An 18,832-nucleotide genomic window follows, 5' to 3' on the forward strand; every position below is an offset into this window, starting at 1 on the left:
AAAACATCAAGGTTATAATTGATACTAAAAAACAAATGAAAAAATAAAATTAATGATTAAATAAAATTACCCTTCAGTATTTTCTTCAATTTCTAAAATTTCAATTTCATTTTCCACCGAATTATTATCTTCATTATTATGTTCAATAATTAACGAATCATAATCATCATCATCATCATCAATATCAATAGACTCAAGTTTAGCGTTTAATTTATCAAAATCACAAAAATTTCTATTTATCTCCGTGACTTCATATTCACAAAGCGAATTTCTAGCCGGTGTAGAAGTCGGCGTTTTTGGCACTTGTGCTACTAATTCATCTAAACAATTTTTTACTCCGTAATTTTCCTCAATATCTTCCTCCAAATGGCCATTTGTAATTACACATTCCTCAATAACTTCATCTCCAAATAAATTTTCATTATCCTTGTCATTGCTCGCAATAGTTTCCTTGAGAGCGTTATAAGCAGGCTCCATTTTGTCGCTTGCAGGCGGGTGGCCATCTTGGCCGTCCGAGTGAGCAGTAACAGTCGCGAGAGTTTCCTCCTTTGAGTCTTTGGTATCACTGGATTCTTCAGGTCTCACGTGATTAATGACCTGGATCAAATCCTCGTCGATTTCGTCGTCGGATTGCGCGGAAAATTCGGACAAGTCTGACGTATCCTCGGCGTCTTTGTCGCCTATTAAAGCTCTGTATTCAGCGCTCGGGTTTGGCACTAACATGGCCACGGGTTCTGACTTTATCGCGATTTTCTTCTTTTGGAACAGCCAATTTTCTTCCCACGACTCTACTGGGGTAATATGATCCACGTGTGCTGCGTCTATCTCATCTTCATTATCGTCTTCTTCTTCTGACGAGTCTTGAGATGCTAAAAATTATTTTAATAATTAAAACTAGCAACCTTGCAATCACTATATGACTGCCGTGACTTGTAAACTATAAATAAATGAAATTTGGCTTTATTAATTAATAACTTTTGTTAAATTGCACTTTACTTTCTTAACTATTGATATTTTTAAAGATATAAGCTCATTCCGATGTTATATAATATACATAAATATATGAAAAACTGATGTGGGTACTCAAATGAAAAGTCTCGATGAGTGTAACATCGACATGAGCTTATATCTTTAAAAATGTCAGTAATTGACAAGATACAAGGTCATTTCTTAATTATTGACATTTTTAAAGATATAAGCTCATCCCGATGTTACACTCATTAAGAGCTTTCATTTGAGTACCCACATGTATTTTGATATATTTTTCATGTATACATATATATAATATATATAAATATATGAAAAATTGATGTGGGTACTCAAATGAAAGGTCTTGATGAGTGTAACATCGGGATGAGCTTATATCTTAAACAATGTCAATAGTTCACGAGATACAAGGTCATTTCTTAATTATGTATCTAGAGATAGAGCATTTTCAAATGCAACCTAAATACTTATAATCATAAATTGACTATTGGTAAAAATGATATGAAACCTTGAAAAAGCACAACTTCAGGTCAAGTCCTTTCTAATGATATCAAATTCAACCATAAAAATCCATTTTATCATATAAATACACTGGCCATAAAATTTTTTTTATTCTCTTAATAATATAGATTAAAATTTTCAAAATATTTGATTAAAAATGAAACTTACGGTCGACAATATCCATTCCAAATTCCGGAAACGGGACACGTTTAGCGTTGCTAAAGTTAAGAACGCTATTCTTGATGCACTCAGGCTCTTCGTCGGATGCATAGGTAGTTGTTATCTCTTCAATTTGTTCTTCAATCTACAATAAAATCATGATTTATTCATCTTACTTATTTACAATTGCTAAAATAACTTTAAATTTAAAATAAAAAATGGGTAATAACTTTTATGTTGTAAGAGTAGTAGTGATAACTTAAATTCCAGAACAAGGTCATTCTTCCAATTAGTCGGAATAGATAAATAAAATCAATAGATAAAACAACTGCACAGGCCAATAAAATTTAATGATTATGATTTAATAAATATCAATTTAACTACTTTCTTTTCCGATCGAATCGCGATTACTGAAAATTTCGAATATTTTATACCTTTAATACTCGGTTTTTAGTAAATTGCTAACGCTGCACTTTCACAACTTGTTATTTAATTTTTAAAAAGTTCGCGTTATTTTTTACTTTGATCGACAAAAAATTTAAATATAAAATATATCAGCAGTTTTATAATTACCGTAAGTGATAATGGGTCAGAACAAATCCTTCTTCTGAGTTTGTTTTCTGGAGAATTTGCAAGTTCGTCTTCTAATTCTTTGTCTAACATCATTTTATTTTTATCTAAAAATTAAAATTTTTAATATTTAATTAATAAATTGTTTATAAAAAAAAAAAATGTAATCAGCAAATGCTAGAATATTTTTTTAAAAAATAAAATACTCATAAAAAAAATTTTTTTTTAAATAGCATTTATAATTTCTCACATTTTTTTATTCTAAAAATTTAAAATAATTTTAGTATAAAAAAATTATACATACTCTTTAAAAATTTTCTTGTCGAATTATCAACATTCCCATCTGCATCTTTTTGGTACTTTTCAATTACCTGTAAAAAAAAAAATTTATAATTAAAAATTTTTTCTAATTTATTTTATAAAATTTTTCTATTAAAAAAAAAAAATCGAATTACTTTATTTAATATGGCAGCAGCAAGTAGATCCTCGTAATCTTGCTCGGCGACAGTAGTACTGGTGCTTTGCTGAGTTCTCGTAGATACTGTATCTCCAAGTCCCGGTAGTTTGCGGGCCTCGTCGACCGCACGTTCGACAAGCTCTCGCAGAGCCGTGTGCGCCATACTGGGTCTATCTGCAGCTGGTTTGTCTATAACATACCCACAAACAATATTCACATTAACGCGAAACTTATATTGCAGAATTAGACTTTTTATCGATAACAGCAAGTGAGAGCTAGAGCTGCCGACCCTCCACTGGAGAGATCGATCAAATTTACACATCTCTACTCACAGTATCATATAATATTTCCTTTTTTCTTATTCTACTCCCGCGTAAATGTAAACCGATACCGATTGGGAGCAAAATAAATAAATAATTTATCAATTGGTAATTTCAAGCGAAAGTGCTTCGACTCTGCTTCGGTATCGGAATTTAAATTCTTTGGCGTAAAACTAGATTCTCTTGTTCGTATTAAATTTAATTTAAAAAAAAAGTGAAAATTTGGAAAAAAAAGTGAATAATTACTTGCAAATAAATTTGCTTGTGAATTTATAATTTAGACATTATTTTTTGTTTATTGTTATTATGATTTAAACCGCGGGTTTTTTACGGTAATAAATAGCTGCACTTTCTTTCTTATATTAGGAATGGAGTCGAGCGTACAAGACCGTTATAGGTCGAGTCTTTAAATGTTGGATAAATCGCGATCGTTTACATCAATTGACAGCGCTAATGTAATTTCTCCTTGGCGACCTTGTCCATATTTTTTAACTTTTTTCCTTAATGGAGAAATTTCGGTCCGATAACCTGTCTTTAACTTTTACTACTTTTTTTTGCTTTAATGGTTTTTTAATTTTAATATTTTTTTAATAAAATGATTTCTCATATCATAATTAAATAATTTAGTTTAAATAACGGGTTGACAATTTTTTTATATAAAAATTTCAAAAAGTTTTTATTTATGACCGAGAATCAGTGATTGGCACTAATGATTTATTTTTTTAATTATTTTGATTATATTATTTAATTTTTTCAAAAAAATTATCAATTTGGTAAAAAAATTTACTTATTAATAATAGAAAAAAAAAAATTATTACTTTCGAAAAATTTTTATTTATTTTTTAAAAATAGTAATAAAAATAAAAAAATATTAATTTTTTTATCAATTATAAATTTTCCTTAAAAAAATTATATATTTTTCTTCTAATTATAAATTAAAAAAAAAAAAAATTAGTGAAATTTTTTACTAATGTTTAATTTTTCTAAAAAATTTATCATTAATTTTTATTTTCCAAATTAGGTAATAAAAAATAAAAAAAATTTCTTCGCCAATCACTGCTTGGAATTTAAAAAGCTGAATACTCAACGCAGAATATAAATAACAAAGTCACGTTTAATTCAAAATAATTTTCTAGTCAATTAGAAAAGTCGGCATCCATGCCAAAGATTATCTAACAAAAAATTCTCTTATGACTCAGACGCACTTTCTAGCCTCAATTCTCAATTTAAATCGAATAAACCATTAAATTAAGTACAATGGAACTGAAGAATCCGCGGAGTAACTTTTCCACCGGTAAAAATCCCCAGCCGAAGGTGGAAGGTGTGGTCGTGTGATTTTCCCCGGAGCGATTAATTTACCAGGAGAAAAAATATTTCCGCTGTAAAAATCCAAAGTTTATCAACGACAGCTAAACCGGCGGATCGAGTTGATGGACAAGTTGTGTGAAAACGGACATATCTCTTGTCTATGTAAACAAACAGCTCTTCCAGCTCAAAGTAATGTCACTTGTATTAATACACTCAAGATACAAGCGAGCCTTTTTTATCGATACATAAATGAGTATGTAAGTGAGTAAGTGTTTTCGAGCTTTCTAGCGGTGATCTCTCATTAACAGAAGACAGAATAGAAGGTCGTTTCCTCATCCTAATCTCACCAATGTCACTTTCTTATTCTATTTATTCCAGTCCCTCACACTCAACCTCGATAAATCTTTAACTTTGATTTTGCATTGATAGAAAAATTAATTTTATTTATAGAAAAATTATTCGATCAAAAAAATTATTTTAAAGAGTTTGATCGTCTTAAAACAAGTAGAAAAAAATTTTATAGCTATTATAAGTTCGAAAAAAATTTTTTTTATTTATTTTTATTTTTTTTTAAAAGAAAAATTCATAAATTTACAATAATTTTTATGTAAAATTTTTTGGTTCAAAAATTTTGCTCTTAATTTTTTAATCAGTATGATTATAATTATATTTAAACTATTTTTCAAAAAAAAAAAAATAATTTTAAAAATCAAAGAGTTTTATCATTTAATCATATCGGGCTTTTCGTTATCAAAACTCACACATTACGCGAAGGAGATATTAAAAAAAAGATTATCAACCGGAAGGTGAGATGAATCGTACACGAGGTCTGATGTGTGTTTTCTTATTCATTTGACGCTTCTACACATAATAATGTAATATAAAATCTAACTGAGCGCGTCTTTCGCACGAATTATAAAACCTTAATTATCTTACTTAGACAGTTTCTCATAATTAATTCAACGTCCGGAATAATTAGTCTCATTTGTCTCGTTAAATTTGTCAAGTTTTTGTTTTTGTCTCGCCTCTAATCATCCAAGTTCAACAATTAAACTCGCCGGTGTAATTACAACTTACTACAACTCTATTTGTAATTAATAGAATAAAATAAAATAAGTATTACCATTTTTCTTATAGAAAAAAATGTAGACAAAGTAGAAAAAAATAAGGCCGCCGATTAACTGTAGCATCTCCTTAAAGAATTGCAGCAACATCGAGCCCACGTTTTTTATTATTTTACTTATTTTTTAGACCACACACTTTGTCCGCTTACAAGTTGCACTTTCATCTTACAAGCTTTGACATTACTTTTTAAAAGTACTTTGTTAATTTTAGTTTTTTTACGACCCACTGACAATTAATAAGTGACTTCATGCTCTTATCAGGCTTCTAACTAATTGATTTTTTGACAATATTTCTGAGAAATATTTTATCGTTTGATAAATAAATTTTATTTGTTAAAAAAAAAAAAAAATTGATAAAATTTGTGGTTTTATTTCTATCTAAATTTTTTTTCAGTTTCATTTATTTTTTTTGACCTTACAAAGTAACCGAAGAAATTCTATTAACATATATTTTCTCAATGTCTCGTTGAATATTTATAGAAAAAATTCTTTAGGCTTCAATTAAATTGATTACTAAACGGTACAACAATTCACATGTTTTTTTTTTAGTACCATAAAATAAGCCGATAGATTTTATTTGAATTATCGGGGATTTTCGTCACGTGTTTTTCACACGCTCGAAACGACATAACGGAGTTTTTAAGATTCCACGCGAGGTTCCCGTTCAATTAACGCTATCAAAGTTCAAGGTCTCGATTTTTGTTATGTTGTTATTTAATTTATATATATTTTACGATATTATCAACGCTTAAGCATTTAAACTCGGTCTATCCGCGGTTATTATTATCCGATGATGCACTCGCGACCTTTAATCGCCGACAAAACAACTTTTATAATAAACTCATTATCATTTTATTAATAATGGAATCTTATTTTTTTGTGTCGTGGCCTTAAGACGTTTTTATAAAAAATAAAATAGTACAAGTTATTTATTTTTTTTTCTAGGAAAAAAAAAATTTAATATTGATGTCCTAGGGTATTAAATTCAAGGTTGAACCGGGAGCACGCGCGGATTGTTTTCACCAACATTTTTTGCCCGACTATTTTTAAAATTAATTTTTCTTTATTGCTGTCATTTAAAACGAATTACTCGGAGCATGTCGGTGACTTTGTTCGACAACAAAATAAGTCTTTACTGATAAGAAACTGAGTACTAAAATTTAGATAAAAAATTAAACAGTTTACCCTAAATAATAAAATTAAATTAACTAGAAAATTTTTTAACCCAAATTACATGATTAATTTTATAATTTTTTTTTTAATTTATTAATTAATTAATTCACTGTCACTTTGTAAATTATCAAAAAAAAAAAACCTTCGTAGCCGGTGATAGAACAATCCGAGCTATCAGTTAAAATCACAGCCCCGCTTGATTAAAAATTTCCGATTGAGGCTGGGCAAAAATGGATGTAATATAATAATAAATAAGAATGAATCGCGAATGAACCAGAATCGCAGGCTGCACGTAATCGTAAGCGGTTCAGGTCTCGACTGAACGTCGTAAAGGCAAGGTTGATATACGAGCGACGTACCCCACATACTCTTGTACGACTTCTTCTTCTTCTCCTTTACTTGTTCTCTGGTTTTATTTAGTGGGGATAATTTTGTGTGGACCTATATATTTTCTAAATTCTCCGGTGCAGTTTTTTAAGAACATGTAATATAAATAAGGGATATTATATACTCGGGATTATTTTTTTTAAAGACTTTCGTTGGTTCAGAGTCTCAACAAATGTAGACATATTGATATTATAATGACCCAGTCTATTATTTTCTGCATGCGCAGACTTTGGAACATGCACTTTATATTTTATTTATTATCATTTCATTGTTTTTTTTTTTTAGAATTATATTATCATTATTATTATTAAAAAAAATAATAATAATAGTAAATAATTATTATGAAAATATTTAACTTTTTGCATTTTATATCAATATTCTGTAAAAAATATCAAAGATATAAAAAAATTGATAAGGACCTTTTTTATAAAAAATTTAATTTTCCTTCAAAAAATGTCTCTTATCATTTTTACATATCGACGGTCTAATTAGCAATTTGTCTAACTCCTTATTTTTTAGAGGGTGATTTTTTAACATTTTGATGTAGCAATAGTCCAATTATAAATTATTTGAATGATTCAAACCAAAATATTATACCTTTATTAGATATTAATGATATTAAATGGTTTTTTAAAGTGATAATGAATTTTGAGCTAATTGTTTTTTTCGTACAAATGGAAGATTCTCTAAAATGGAGTTAGACAATTTGCTAATTAGAACGTCGATATTTTGAATAATCTGTCCAAAATAATTATAATACTAATAATAATAATAATGATGAAATTTTTTATTGTATTTCAAATATCAATATTCTATATAAAATATCAAAGATTTAAAAAAATTGATAAAGACCTTTTATAATTAAATTTAATTTCCTAAAAAAAAAGTCTTTCTATCATTTTTTCGTACCTTCAGTATTTTTTTTAGTTTTTTATTTATAATAATTTTTATAAATTTATCCCTTAAATATTGTTATTTAAAAAATATCATTGACCTAATTCAGTAAATCAACATTAATAAAATAATAAAAATAAAAACTCCTTTTATCATTAAATAAATGAAATAATTTTTTTAAGTAAACATAAAATTTCTAAAATTACAAAGAAATAATTACGCTATAAAAAATATTTTTATTTAAAATAAATTTAAACAATATATAATTTGGAAATATAATAAAATGATTTGAGGATAAATATTTATTATTTTAAAAATAATAGTACAATAAGAATCAATGGTCAACCGTGAGAATGTTTAACCTTTAAGCGACTTGGAGTCGAAAAAATCTATGCAACTTGAACTTAACTTTCAAGGTATCCAATATGTATGAATATACATTTAAATCATAATATATGTGTGTGTATAAGGGGTAATAACATTGCACTGTGCCCGTAATTTTATGAGTACTTGAATGAACTTAGGTACCTGTTTTTTGCAGTCCTGCCGTGTATATTACGTTTTATGCGTTTATGGAATTAAGTAACCGAAGAATAATAAAGTTAAACTGGTATAAAGAAAAATAAGATAAAAACAAGTGGAAAATACCTAGAGAATTTTTTGCCGGCAGGGTCACGGTGTCATCGAGTCATGAATAATCTCGAATCCCACAAGGCAATTACTTTTATAATTAGTATTTTAATTGATCTCTGATATTTTTAGACGATAAATTATATAACTGCTTTGTCAGGGCAAACACTTTCCGTAAAGCTACTCGTAAATTAAACGTGATAATGATAACGGATGTTGAGAGCTGAGATTGTGAATAAGAGACGCAAACAATTGTGTGATTTTGCTAATATCTTTTCCTTAAGGTTAATTGTGCTCACAATTAAAATTACGTTTATGTTTATTCAAATTGTCCGCATTTGGGTCGAAAATTTTAGACTTTTTTTCGCTAAAAAATTATTGTTCTGTTGGGAAAAGAAAGTATTTTGCAGTGAATATATTTTTTAAAAATTATCACGGACTAGATGAAAGTTTTGCTTTTTAAATTATAATTTTTTAAAAGCTTTAATAAATAACGAGTTTTACTTTTTATCCAATTTAAAAAATTAATTGATTATACGGAAGATGTATTGACGTAAATTACGGAAAAAACTTGTCTTTTTTTTTTAATTGATTCATAATTTAGCATATAAAAACCTTTTTTTTTTATTTTAGATGAATTTAAATAATAAAAATATAAAAAAATTGAATGGAATTTTTAAATTATTATTAATATTTTATTTTAAATGACAAATCGTCTAAAAACCACATAAATAAAACAACAGTTTATCGAATTGCGTCGAGGTAAATGCGTGTCTGCAGCTGGCGACCGATAAAACGATAATAGACCATTCATTTCTATTTACTATTTTGCCTAACATCATTGTTATCATAAAACAGTTAACCTCCGCTCTATATAGTTAAATTGCAAGCATTTATTGCCTTTAAGTCTCAGTATGAGCGTATAAGTAAAGACGATTAAAAAATCTCAACTTAAGCCTTTCAAGATTATTAATATCTCTTTACGATCCAAGATAACGAGCTTCTTTATAAAAACGATAGAAACATCTTTTGCTCATTTAAATTTAATTTTATTTTAGTATTGAATACTTATCTGAAAAAAAATTAATTTGATTCAAGAGAAAAACTACTGGACAAAAAAAAACATTAAAAAAATTTATTTTCTTAAATCAAGTTAATTTAACTAAAAAAAAAATTAATTTGGTTAAAAAATGTTTTTTTGAATTAAAAACATAATTTTGAAGAGTTTTATCATTTTTAACTGAGATAAAAAATTTTTGAATCAAGTAAAATTAAAATAATTCAAGAAAATTTTTTTCTAAAAAAAAAATTTTTTTTTAACTAAAATTATTTTTTCAGCTTAAAAATTTTTATTTTTAAATCAAGTAAATTTTTTTAAGTGCATTAAAAAAAAATCTGTCAGTTCAAAAATTTTTCAATTTAAATAAAGACAATAAAATTCTTCAAAATTATTTTTTCAGCTTAAGAATTTTTATTTTTAAATCAAGTAAATTTTTTTAAGTGCATTAAAAAAAAATCTGTCCGTTCAAAAATTTTTCAGTTTAAATAAAGACAATTAAATTCTTCAAAATTATTTTTTCAGCTTAAGAATTTTTTTTTAAATCAAGTAAATTTTTTTAAGTGTATTTAAAAAAAAATTCTTAGCTTAAAATTATTTCAACTTAAATTACGGCAATAAAAATCTTAAAAATTATTTTCTAGGTTCAAAAAATTTTTCTCTTGAATCAAATTAATTTTTTTTTTTTATTTTAAATATAATTACAATAAAAAAGTTCAGCTATGATGATGAAGTTTTTTATATTATTCTTCACTTTTTTCCGAGGTCGCACCAATAACTCGCGAAAATGATTGAAGACGTAATACGTCTTACATCAAAAGAGACAATGCTTATGATAATTCAGTGTCACTTATGTTACATAACTCGAAACTCAGTACATAATTTACCTTTTTACAGTAAAAAAAGTAAATGACAAGTTTTAAAATTATCCAAGCTTCAATTTGAAATAATTAATATACATATTTACAATAATAATTGATAATTAAAAAAGAAAAAAATGTAATAAATGATAGAGAGCTTGGTACTTACTCGAATTTCGCAAAGAAAATTCCAAATGCTTGATAATCCGTGAGAATAATACACCATACTCATCGATAAATTTATTATCTGTTGAAGTTTAAATATTAACAATAAAATGAAATAATAATTACAAACTGTAAATATTTAAATTTTAAATAAAAGATAAATTTATTTATCGAGGTAGAGTATTTTATTATTTTAAAATAATTTATTAAACTGTCTAACGAAAGCTGGAAGCTGCCGAATAAATAGCTCCGTTTTTTTGAGACTACTGATAAGCAAGGATTGTTATTTATTAATATATACTGTAGATGTATGTATGTATGTATGTGTGATGTAATGGAATATTAATCACTAAGTGTGTACATTGTTTTAATGATATGATGTTCAGGTATAAGAAGAAATGAAACATTAACTTGTATTGGATATCGAGCGGTATAAACTGAAGCGATAACAGGTAAATGTACGACAGGCAGGTGGCAGTAGCTTCTGGTGCACTCTTGTGTATCGTAACAGGAGATTGTGTCACGTGTTGATATATAAGAGCGCACTTTCCTGCTCAAACTCATCCGAAAGAATTTTTTTAACCACAGTCGCGTGCTATAGAATTGCATCTTGATATTTTTTTTATTTATTTTTACTTAAATAAAATTTTTACATTATTTTAAATATTTTATTTCAAATGATAAAATTCACAATTTTTAAATAAAAAATTAAATAACAATTTTTAAATAAAAATACATTTTATTTATTATAATATTTAATTTTTTAAAAATTAAATGTTAAATATTTATTTAAAAATTAAAATAAAATATTTTTGATTTTTTAAAAAATTAAACATCATAATAAATAAATTTTAGAATTATAAAAAAATTTTTTTAAATTATTATTTTAATATTTTATTTAAAAATTGTAAATTTGACTTTTAAATGACATTTTTATTTTAAAATTATAAAATAATGATTTAAAGAATTTTTTAATTGTTTTTAAATAAATTATATTAAAATTAAATGTTAAATATTTATTGAAAATAAAAATAAAAAAATTTTCTAAATTTAGTCACTTGATAAAAAATTTTTTATAATTTTAATAAATAAGTAACAATACTTACAAGCAGCGTGATTATATATTCGATCGATAGGAGTATTGTCAACATTTCCAACAAGACTTTCCACTATTTTTTCAATTATTTTCCGAACATTTTCCATCGAGTTCGTCGTTTCGTAACCACCAGCTGCCAGCTCGGCATCCGAATTGAAAGCAACATGCTCGTCTTCTGTAAATTTAAATAATTAATAATAATACATCGGATAATTTATTTGTCGCAACAATGAATAATTACGCGGTAAATCATTTTTATTGCTCGATAAATAAATAAATTAATAAATAAATATTTTTTTCTTCTTTTATCTTAAAATGTTTTTAATAAAAATAATTATTACTCACTCATCCAATCACATTTTGAGCATTTTTAGATGCTTTAAAGTGAATCTTTTTACAACTGAAGGTAAATTGAAATAAGTCGAGAATGTCCGTTCACCTTAAGATCGTGAGTCGTTTAAATATAAATAGTGGTGGTAAGGTGATGATGATGAAGAGATTGTACGAGATGCTCGATATGTTTATATTTATGTTTATGTTCGTGGGTATTGTTGTTTTTGTTATTGCGCGGTGGTTTGAGTGCAAGTACACGATGTGATACATAAAACGAGATGGTATATTGTATATCTTATATTGTATATTTTATATAGGGAGATAATCGAGATACGAATAACGGATCAGAGTTATAATAAATAAGTCGCCCGGAGATGCTATTCGGAAGCGTACTGGAGCAGAACTGAGACCTCAGACCTGACTCTTAACTTCACTATCACCGTTCGACAACGAGAGCATCAACAACGCGCTTTACTTACCTCAAAGAATTTTATTTAAATACCAAGTTTTTTATTTATTTCACGATGATTTTTATTTTTTTTTAATTAATTTAATTTAATGATCATAAAGTATATATTTTAATTAAAATTTGGAGTTTAAAAATTTTCAATTAGAGTAAATTAAAAAATAATTATATATTTAAAGAAAACTTAAATTTTTAAAATTGTACTACACAGTAAAAAATTTTGCGTCATTGCGTCAAAAAATTTTGTGTTAAAAATTTTTATGTTAAATATTTAACGCTTTTTTGTGTTGATTTAACAGAATAAGTGTTAAATTTACACATAAAAGTGTTAAATATTTAACACAAAATTTTTTGATGCAATGACGCAAAATTTTTTACTAAAATTTAATTTTTTATCAAAAAAATCTTTATCAATTTTTTCATATCTTTGATATTTTAAACAAAATATTAATATTAAAAAAAAATCAAAAATTTAATTACTCTTATTATTACTATTATTATTTTTGACAAATTATTAAAAATATAAAAAAAATGATAAAAGACCTTTTTTGTTGGAAATTAAATTTTTTATCAAAGTTTTTCTAATAAATTTTTTTATATCTTTGATATTTTAGGCAAAATATTGATATAAAGAGAAAAAATTATATTATTTTTATAATAACTATTAAAAAACACGGTAAAATTTCTTAATAATAAAACTAAAAATAAAAATAAAATATTACGTTATTATTTGTTACGATAAGCATAATTAAAATATACAATTAAATATTATCTCAGAACTAAGCAATTAATTTCCATGAACGCGAATCTTTTCTCAGGGACTCTATAGTAATTCGTATGTACTCGTAAACGAATATATATGTACTTGTAGATGAATAAGAGGTGAATAAATACCGTTATAGTTTATAGTTTATAGTTCTTTAATATAACTACGTATAGGATGAGTATTTTACTTGTGTTGTGTATAAAATAATCCAACGACGGATGAAGTAGCATAAAAAAGCGGAAAAATATTATATTATGACGACACACGGTACCTCTCGATCACCATCACCGTCTTGGTTTCAGTCTTTACTATTCCTCAGTACAATAAATAAAACGAGCATACCTCCGTACACAATATGCCTCCACTTCGACGACATAAAAATAATTTTATCATAAATAATAGTATCGCGTGCATTCTCCTTGCTCCTTACTCTTAACTCGGCCCGTAATATTTATAATTTTGTATCAAGGAAGTTGTCGATCCACTCGCAATAAAAGAAACTTGTTTCTCTCTATCTATTTAAGTAATTCAGCAATAAAATAAAAATCGGCATTTAGAATAAAAGTTTTGTTTTTAGATGTCTGGTAAATATTTTCAAAGTTCAATGGCTCTCATTATCATAAATTAAAAGTTTAAAGCTAGCTTATATGTCAATGACTAGCGATTAACATGCACTGCTTGCAAATTACCCCAGTAATTATTTTAAATGATAGTAATACAATTGTTCTCGGTATAAATATATAATAGTAAGTTCCTTATGCTCATGTGAAAGTCGATTTATGATTTCGATACAATACGGCATAACAACAATAAGCATTAACGGTTTTGAACTTGATTTTTTTTTTCAATTTTAAACATTTTACAGAATTTTTTTATTTTTTCAATGCCTAATTCAATATTCCGGGTATTTATTTTCAATGTCACCAATTCATCTCAATTACAGTAATTTTATTTAAAATTTAAAATAAATAATTCATGAGTTAATACTGAATTATAAATACAACAAAAACGGTCTTAGGTATCAGATTTTAATTTTGCAATTCAATAATTTTTTTTCTTTATGATAATTAATAATTATTATTATTCAATAAATAAAAAACTCGACATTTGACCTCGACCATGGATAAATAAATTTATTATTTTTTTTTTGTTAGATAATTTAAATTACAATTCAAAGTCCTTTTAACCCTTCGTCACTCGCGCCATGAGCAGATCGCTGCCTAACAACTACTCAACCTATAGAGACTCACTATAGTGCGAGCGAGAAACTAAAAAGACGCGAGTGACGAAGGGTTAAAAAAATTTATACTTAAAAAAAATTAATGTTAAAAAAAAGCCCTTTTATTAAAAAAAAAAAATAATAAGTCCTTTTAAAAAATTTTATACTATAAAAAAAATTATTAAAAAAATGCATATGAAAAAAAAGTCCTTTTATTAGAAAAAAAAATATATCCTTTTAAAAAATTCTATAATACAAAAAAAATTTTTTTTTAAATATTTTTATTTAAAAATAATTTACAATAAAAAAATAATACGTACCTAGATTAATAGTCTCCGTGGTGTTAAAAATTTTTTTAATCGCAAAAGCATTTGGTTCCACGCCTCCGAATGTTTCAAACCACTTGTCGTTTCTTTTGCACCACGATCTGAAAGTTAATTACGGGTAATTACCATCGCGGATAAATAAAATATTCAATTGACTTTTATACCTATAAATATTTATCTATAATTACTCAATTAACTCACGGCAGAATTTTATTTTTCATTAAAAATTACGTAAGCTATTGAGTCACCACAATTTACGTTAGATTGCCCGATAAATCGCTACTAAATATTTTTCCATTCCTAATAAAAAACAAAATAAACAACCCGCAATAAGCTTTGAGGATAAAAAGTAATTTATTCAAATAACACCTTCGGTGGTTGCAGAAAAGACAGTGCCAATTGTTGTCCGCGAGGTCCCAGTGGCTGCAGCTCTTCTTGCAGACCCTAGCCTTGCAGTCCCAGCACTCAACACCTTTGCCGATAATGAACGGCTTCAGACAGCAATCGCATCTGCTGTCGTCAATTTGCTTCTTTCCGCTTTCTTCCGATTTTTTTCTGCAAATATTCGACAAATATTGTATTTCTAACAATAAAAATATTCAATTATTGCTTTGGGTTTTAAATATAGAAAGCCATTTTTTTTATATTTTTTATTTATTTATTTATTTATAATTATTTTACAAAAATAGTTTAATCATCACGGTCAAAAAACAGAGTCGGCGATTGGGCGAAGTGATTGTCTTCGTTGTTTTCCATTTCAAATACCACCACTTTAACAACAACAACTTCTATTGTGATCAACAAAAACAGGATCATTATTGTCGCCATGTTGAATCGATCGATCGTCTTGTCTCCCTCCAGCAACAAAGTCGACATAAAGTTCGTCAGATAGTCCAGCATTATTTATTAAAAACAGAGTAATTATTTTCTCACTAAAATTTTTTTGTTTGTTTTTTCAAGTGAAAAATATATAAATACCGTGCCTGTAGTGCCTTGAAATCGCAACTCAAAGACTAGAGAAACAACTTTCTCGTGGTAACGATTACTTAATCCCCGCGATCGGAATACGTTATGTGCATAAGACTTCTGGATCCATATTATACAATAAATATTATATCATACTGCCTCTTAATAAAAAAATAAAATAAAAATTTTTTTTTAAAACTCAAATTTCGTAATTATCACAATTTTTATCACATTGAATTTTAAAATAAATCACATTTGAATTTTCCGTACAGTCAGCTTCATTATTTTAACAATAAACTTTTCATATAAATCAAACAAGCATGATTTTTATCGATGGTAAATCATTCCACTTAATCATTAGCTCCTAAATCATTTTCTCAGTTTTTATTCAAGCTGTGTAACATTTTTGGCCTCCACATGTCATTGATTTTTTTTTTAAGGTTTCCAATGAATCCATTCTAACTTTCCAATTGTATGGTGACCCATGAGTGTTACTGCAATAGTTGTATCAATGTTAGAATTTTAAAAAAATTTAATAGACTGCAGCAGGCAATTTTAACCAGAATTTTAATTTTAATTAATTAAAAAAACAATTTTTGGCTTTTTTTTAATCAAATATTTTATTAAAAAAAATTATTGGAAAAAATAAAATAATAATAAATAAAAATTCTGGTTAAGACCCAATTGCCCGCCGTCCTAATCTATATACAAAAAAAAATCCAATTCGATTTGAAATAATTAGAATACACACAAGGTTTATCCGTGCGTGTTTCCTGGTGATTTAAACAAGACGTCTACCTTCCGGCACAAAATAACAAGTTCAAATTGTCTGGTGACGCAAAATAGTTCACATGTTTTTGAAGTTCCAGCGGTACAAACTAAAAAAGCAAATTCGCACTAAAAAAATCAACACAGCACTTTGAAAAATAAAATTGGCAAACAAATAGCTTATTAACGAACGAAAAATTTGTTTGAGGATTTAATTAGCGATGATTAGTATTAAGGAGGCGGTAATCGAGTGAACAATCGTTGTTCAATGTTGAGTCGTCGGTTTGAAAGTGACAGTGCATGCGGTCGAGAGGGAAACTCTGGGAGACGGTTTCGTTATAATACTCAGCACCGGAGAGTGGAAGGGGTCGACGTTTTTGAAGTATATAGCGCAGAATATAATAATATTTAAAACCTTGATGTTATATCCTGGGGTCTTTGGCTATGTTGTGAATTGTAAGGGGTCTTATGTCATGGGCCACGGGTTTAAAGGCCTTTACGCTCCATCTTCGCTTCTGTTTGAGAGCCGCTGGCCACCTCTAAATAATAACAATGATACCACTAACAAAAATAACAATAATCATCAACTTTCTCTGAATTTTATTATTCCAGGTCATTGCGAATTTATTCCTGGAAAAATTATTTATTTTGTTTTTTTACTTACCATTAATATTTTCGAGCACGTGGTCTAGATTTTTACGCAAGCGATTGCGAATTATTATTACTACTTAAACTTATGAAACAAAATTTTAATGACCTTTTCATTTTTTGCTCTGATTGGCCAATGCAACAAAAATAAATTTCGGTGATTAAAATATAAATTACCGACCCAATTTCACTTATTACATATTATTTTATTTATTTTCTCGTTAGATTTCATTGTCAGTAGAATAATATTTAAGAAATAAAATTGTTATTATCTTAAATTATATCTTTCAGTTAACAACAATAATTTTGTGTGAGAAAAGACCGCGCTTTAGTTGAGACCGAACGCAAATATATAACTGTACTCGTAACCCGCATGTATAATAACTACTAACGTGGCTCCCAGCAGATCTACGAATAGCAAAGCTTCTTCTTCGCTGATAAGACTATTTACACTGTTCAACTGGTCATGAATATATAATAAGTCTACTTTAAAAACTACCTATTATATTTTACGATATATATTGTATCTTAGTATTGGAGCCGACCTCTTTTCTCGACAAAACGCTTATTCTCAAAAGTCTATTTATCATATCCCAGTGGTAACAATGTTTTGTCTTTTTATTGCCTCAACGTTTTTTAATGTCATACAAGTGAAATGATAAAAAATTTTTTACAGAGAAAAAAGTCTTATCTTAACACCTTTTTCCGAGTCAATTATCGCGTCTTCGTTTTTATTAGCAAGTCGCGAGTATATTTATTTTTATCTACAGTTTAATTTGTTTTCATATGTATTATCGCTGGAATGTTTAAATCTGTGTCTTGTTAAGTAGAAAAAATTGTTCATGCTGAATAATAAAAATTAAGTTAATTCAAGAAAAAAATTCTTGTACTGATAAATTTTTTCCTTGAATCAAATTAATTTTTTTTTTCAATGCAAGGAATTAAAAATTTATTTTTTCTTAGGACTGATTAATAAGCTTGATTTTTTAAAATTATTGTAATTGTTCAAGCAAAAAAATTAATGAAATTATTTAAAAAATTTGTAAAAAAAATAGAATAATAATTGTATTGATAAATTTTTTTTTTAATTAATTAAAACTCACTCTTTTCGTCCTCTGCATAAAACAGTATGAAGAAAAAAAATCCTAATTAATTTTCGCACTTCACTAGATTTCATTAATATAAAATTGAACAACTGAACTTTATAAATAGCAAAATAATTAGTTGCTCTGGTTGTAAAATTAAAAGTTTAAACATAAAAATGACTGATCAGTCAGTTGGCGTTAAACCGACTGGGACACAAGCCATTTCAACAATGAAGTCTCAGCGTAGTTGGGCCCTCAGTTAACTCATCAATGGCACCTACGTTTCCGGTTAACTCATTTTGTAGCACAATAATGAAAAATAATAACAATAATAATAAAAATAAAATGTAACCTACGTTACTCTGGCGACACTATTGTTATAACAAAGTGACTCGTGACTTGGTGGGCTGGATGCTTGTTGAAACATTGTGCAATCATGCTTTTACTATTAAAGGAATAATCCACGATAAGACTCGCAATGCATCCTAATTCGCTTACAAGAGTTATTGAACTCCGATTCTGATGTACACACTTAACTGCAATGACATTATATTACGCATGGCTAAC

The 18,832-nt window shown here is 26.9% G+C and overlaps 1 protein-coding gene and 1 long non-coding RNA gene across 9 annotated transcripts in view; both read right to left on the minus strand.

Moving 5' to 3' along the window:
• The window catches only part of LOC123259690 (putative mediator of RNA polymerase II transcription subunit 26), a 29,546-nt gene that overhangs the window by 7,601 nt on the left and 3,113 nt on the right, over positions 1–18,832 (minus strand). Inside the window, exons 1-10 of one of the 8 annotated variants that reach the window (XM_044720327.1) lie at positions 18,622–18,707; positions 15,168–15,353; positions 14,793–14,899; positions 11,699–11,863; positions 10,597–10,674; positions 2,673–2,863; positions 2,522–2,588; positions 2,221–2,324; positions 1,657–1,792; positions 71–869 (exon numbers count right to left, since the gene is read on the minus strand). In XM_044720327.1, coding sequence (XP_044576262.1) covers positions 71–869; positions 1,657–1,792; positions 2,221–2,324; positions 2,522–2,588; positions 2,673–2,863; positions 10,597–10,674; positions 11,699–11,863; positions 14,793–14,899; positions 15,168–15,353; positions 18,622–18,692 — 1,904 coding nt within the window. In that variant the 5' untranslated portion in view covers positions 18,693–18,707. Of the gene's footprint in view, positions 1–70; positions 870–1,656; positions 1,793–2,220; positions 2,325–2,521; positions 2,589–2,672; positions 2,864–5,425; positions 5,727–6,611; positions 6,639–6,741; positions 6,939–10,596; positions 10,675–11,698; positions 11,864–12,033; positions 12,427–14,792; positions 14,900–15,167; positions 15,354–18,283; positions 18,397–18,621; positions 18,708–18,832 lie in introns of those variants that run through there. The other 7 variants (XM_044720326.1, XM_044720325.1, XM_044720328.1 and 4 more) reach the window with 7 other exon arrangements.
• On the minus strand, positions 15,558–17,721 carry LOC123259697. Its single transcript, XR_006508301.1, has 3 exons — positions 17,197–17,721; positions 16,516–17,071; positions 15,558–16,258 (listed from the first exon to the last, which is right to left on the minus strand). It is a non-coding gene; the product is annotated as an uncharacterized LOC123259697 (long non-coding RNA).

Source organism: Cotesia glomerata, linkage group LG2 (assembly GCF_020080835.1).
Source record: "Cotesia glomerata isolate CgM1 linkage group LG2, MPM_Cglom_v2.3, whole genome shotgun sequence".
Taxonomy (NCBI): Eukaryota; Metazoa; Arthropoda; class Insecta; order Hymenoptera; family Braconidae; genus Cotesia; species Cotesia glomerata.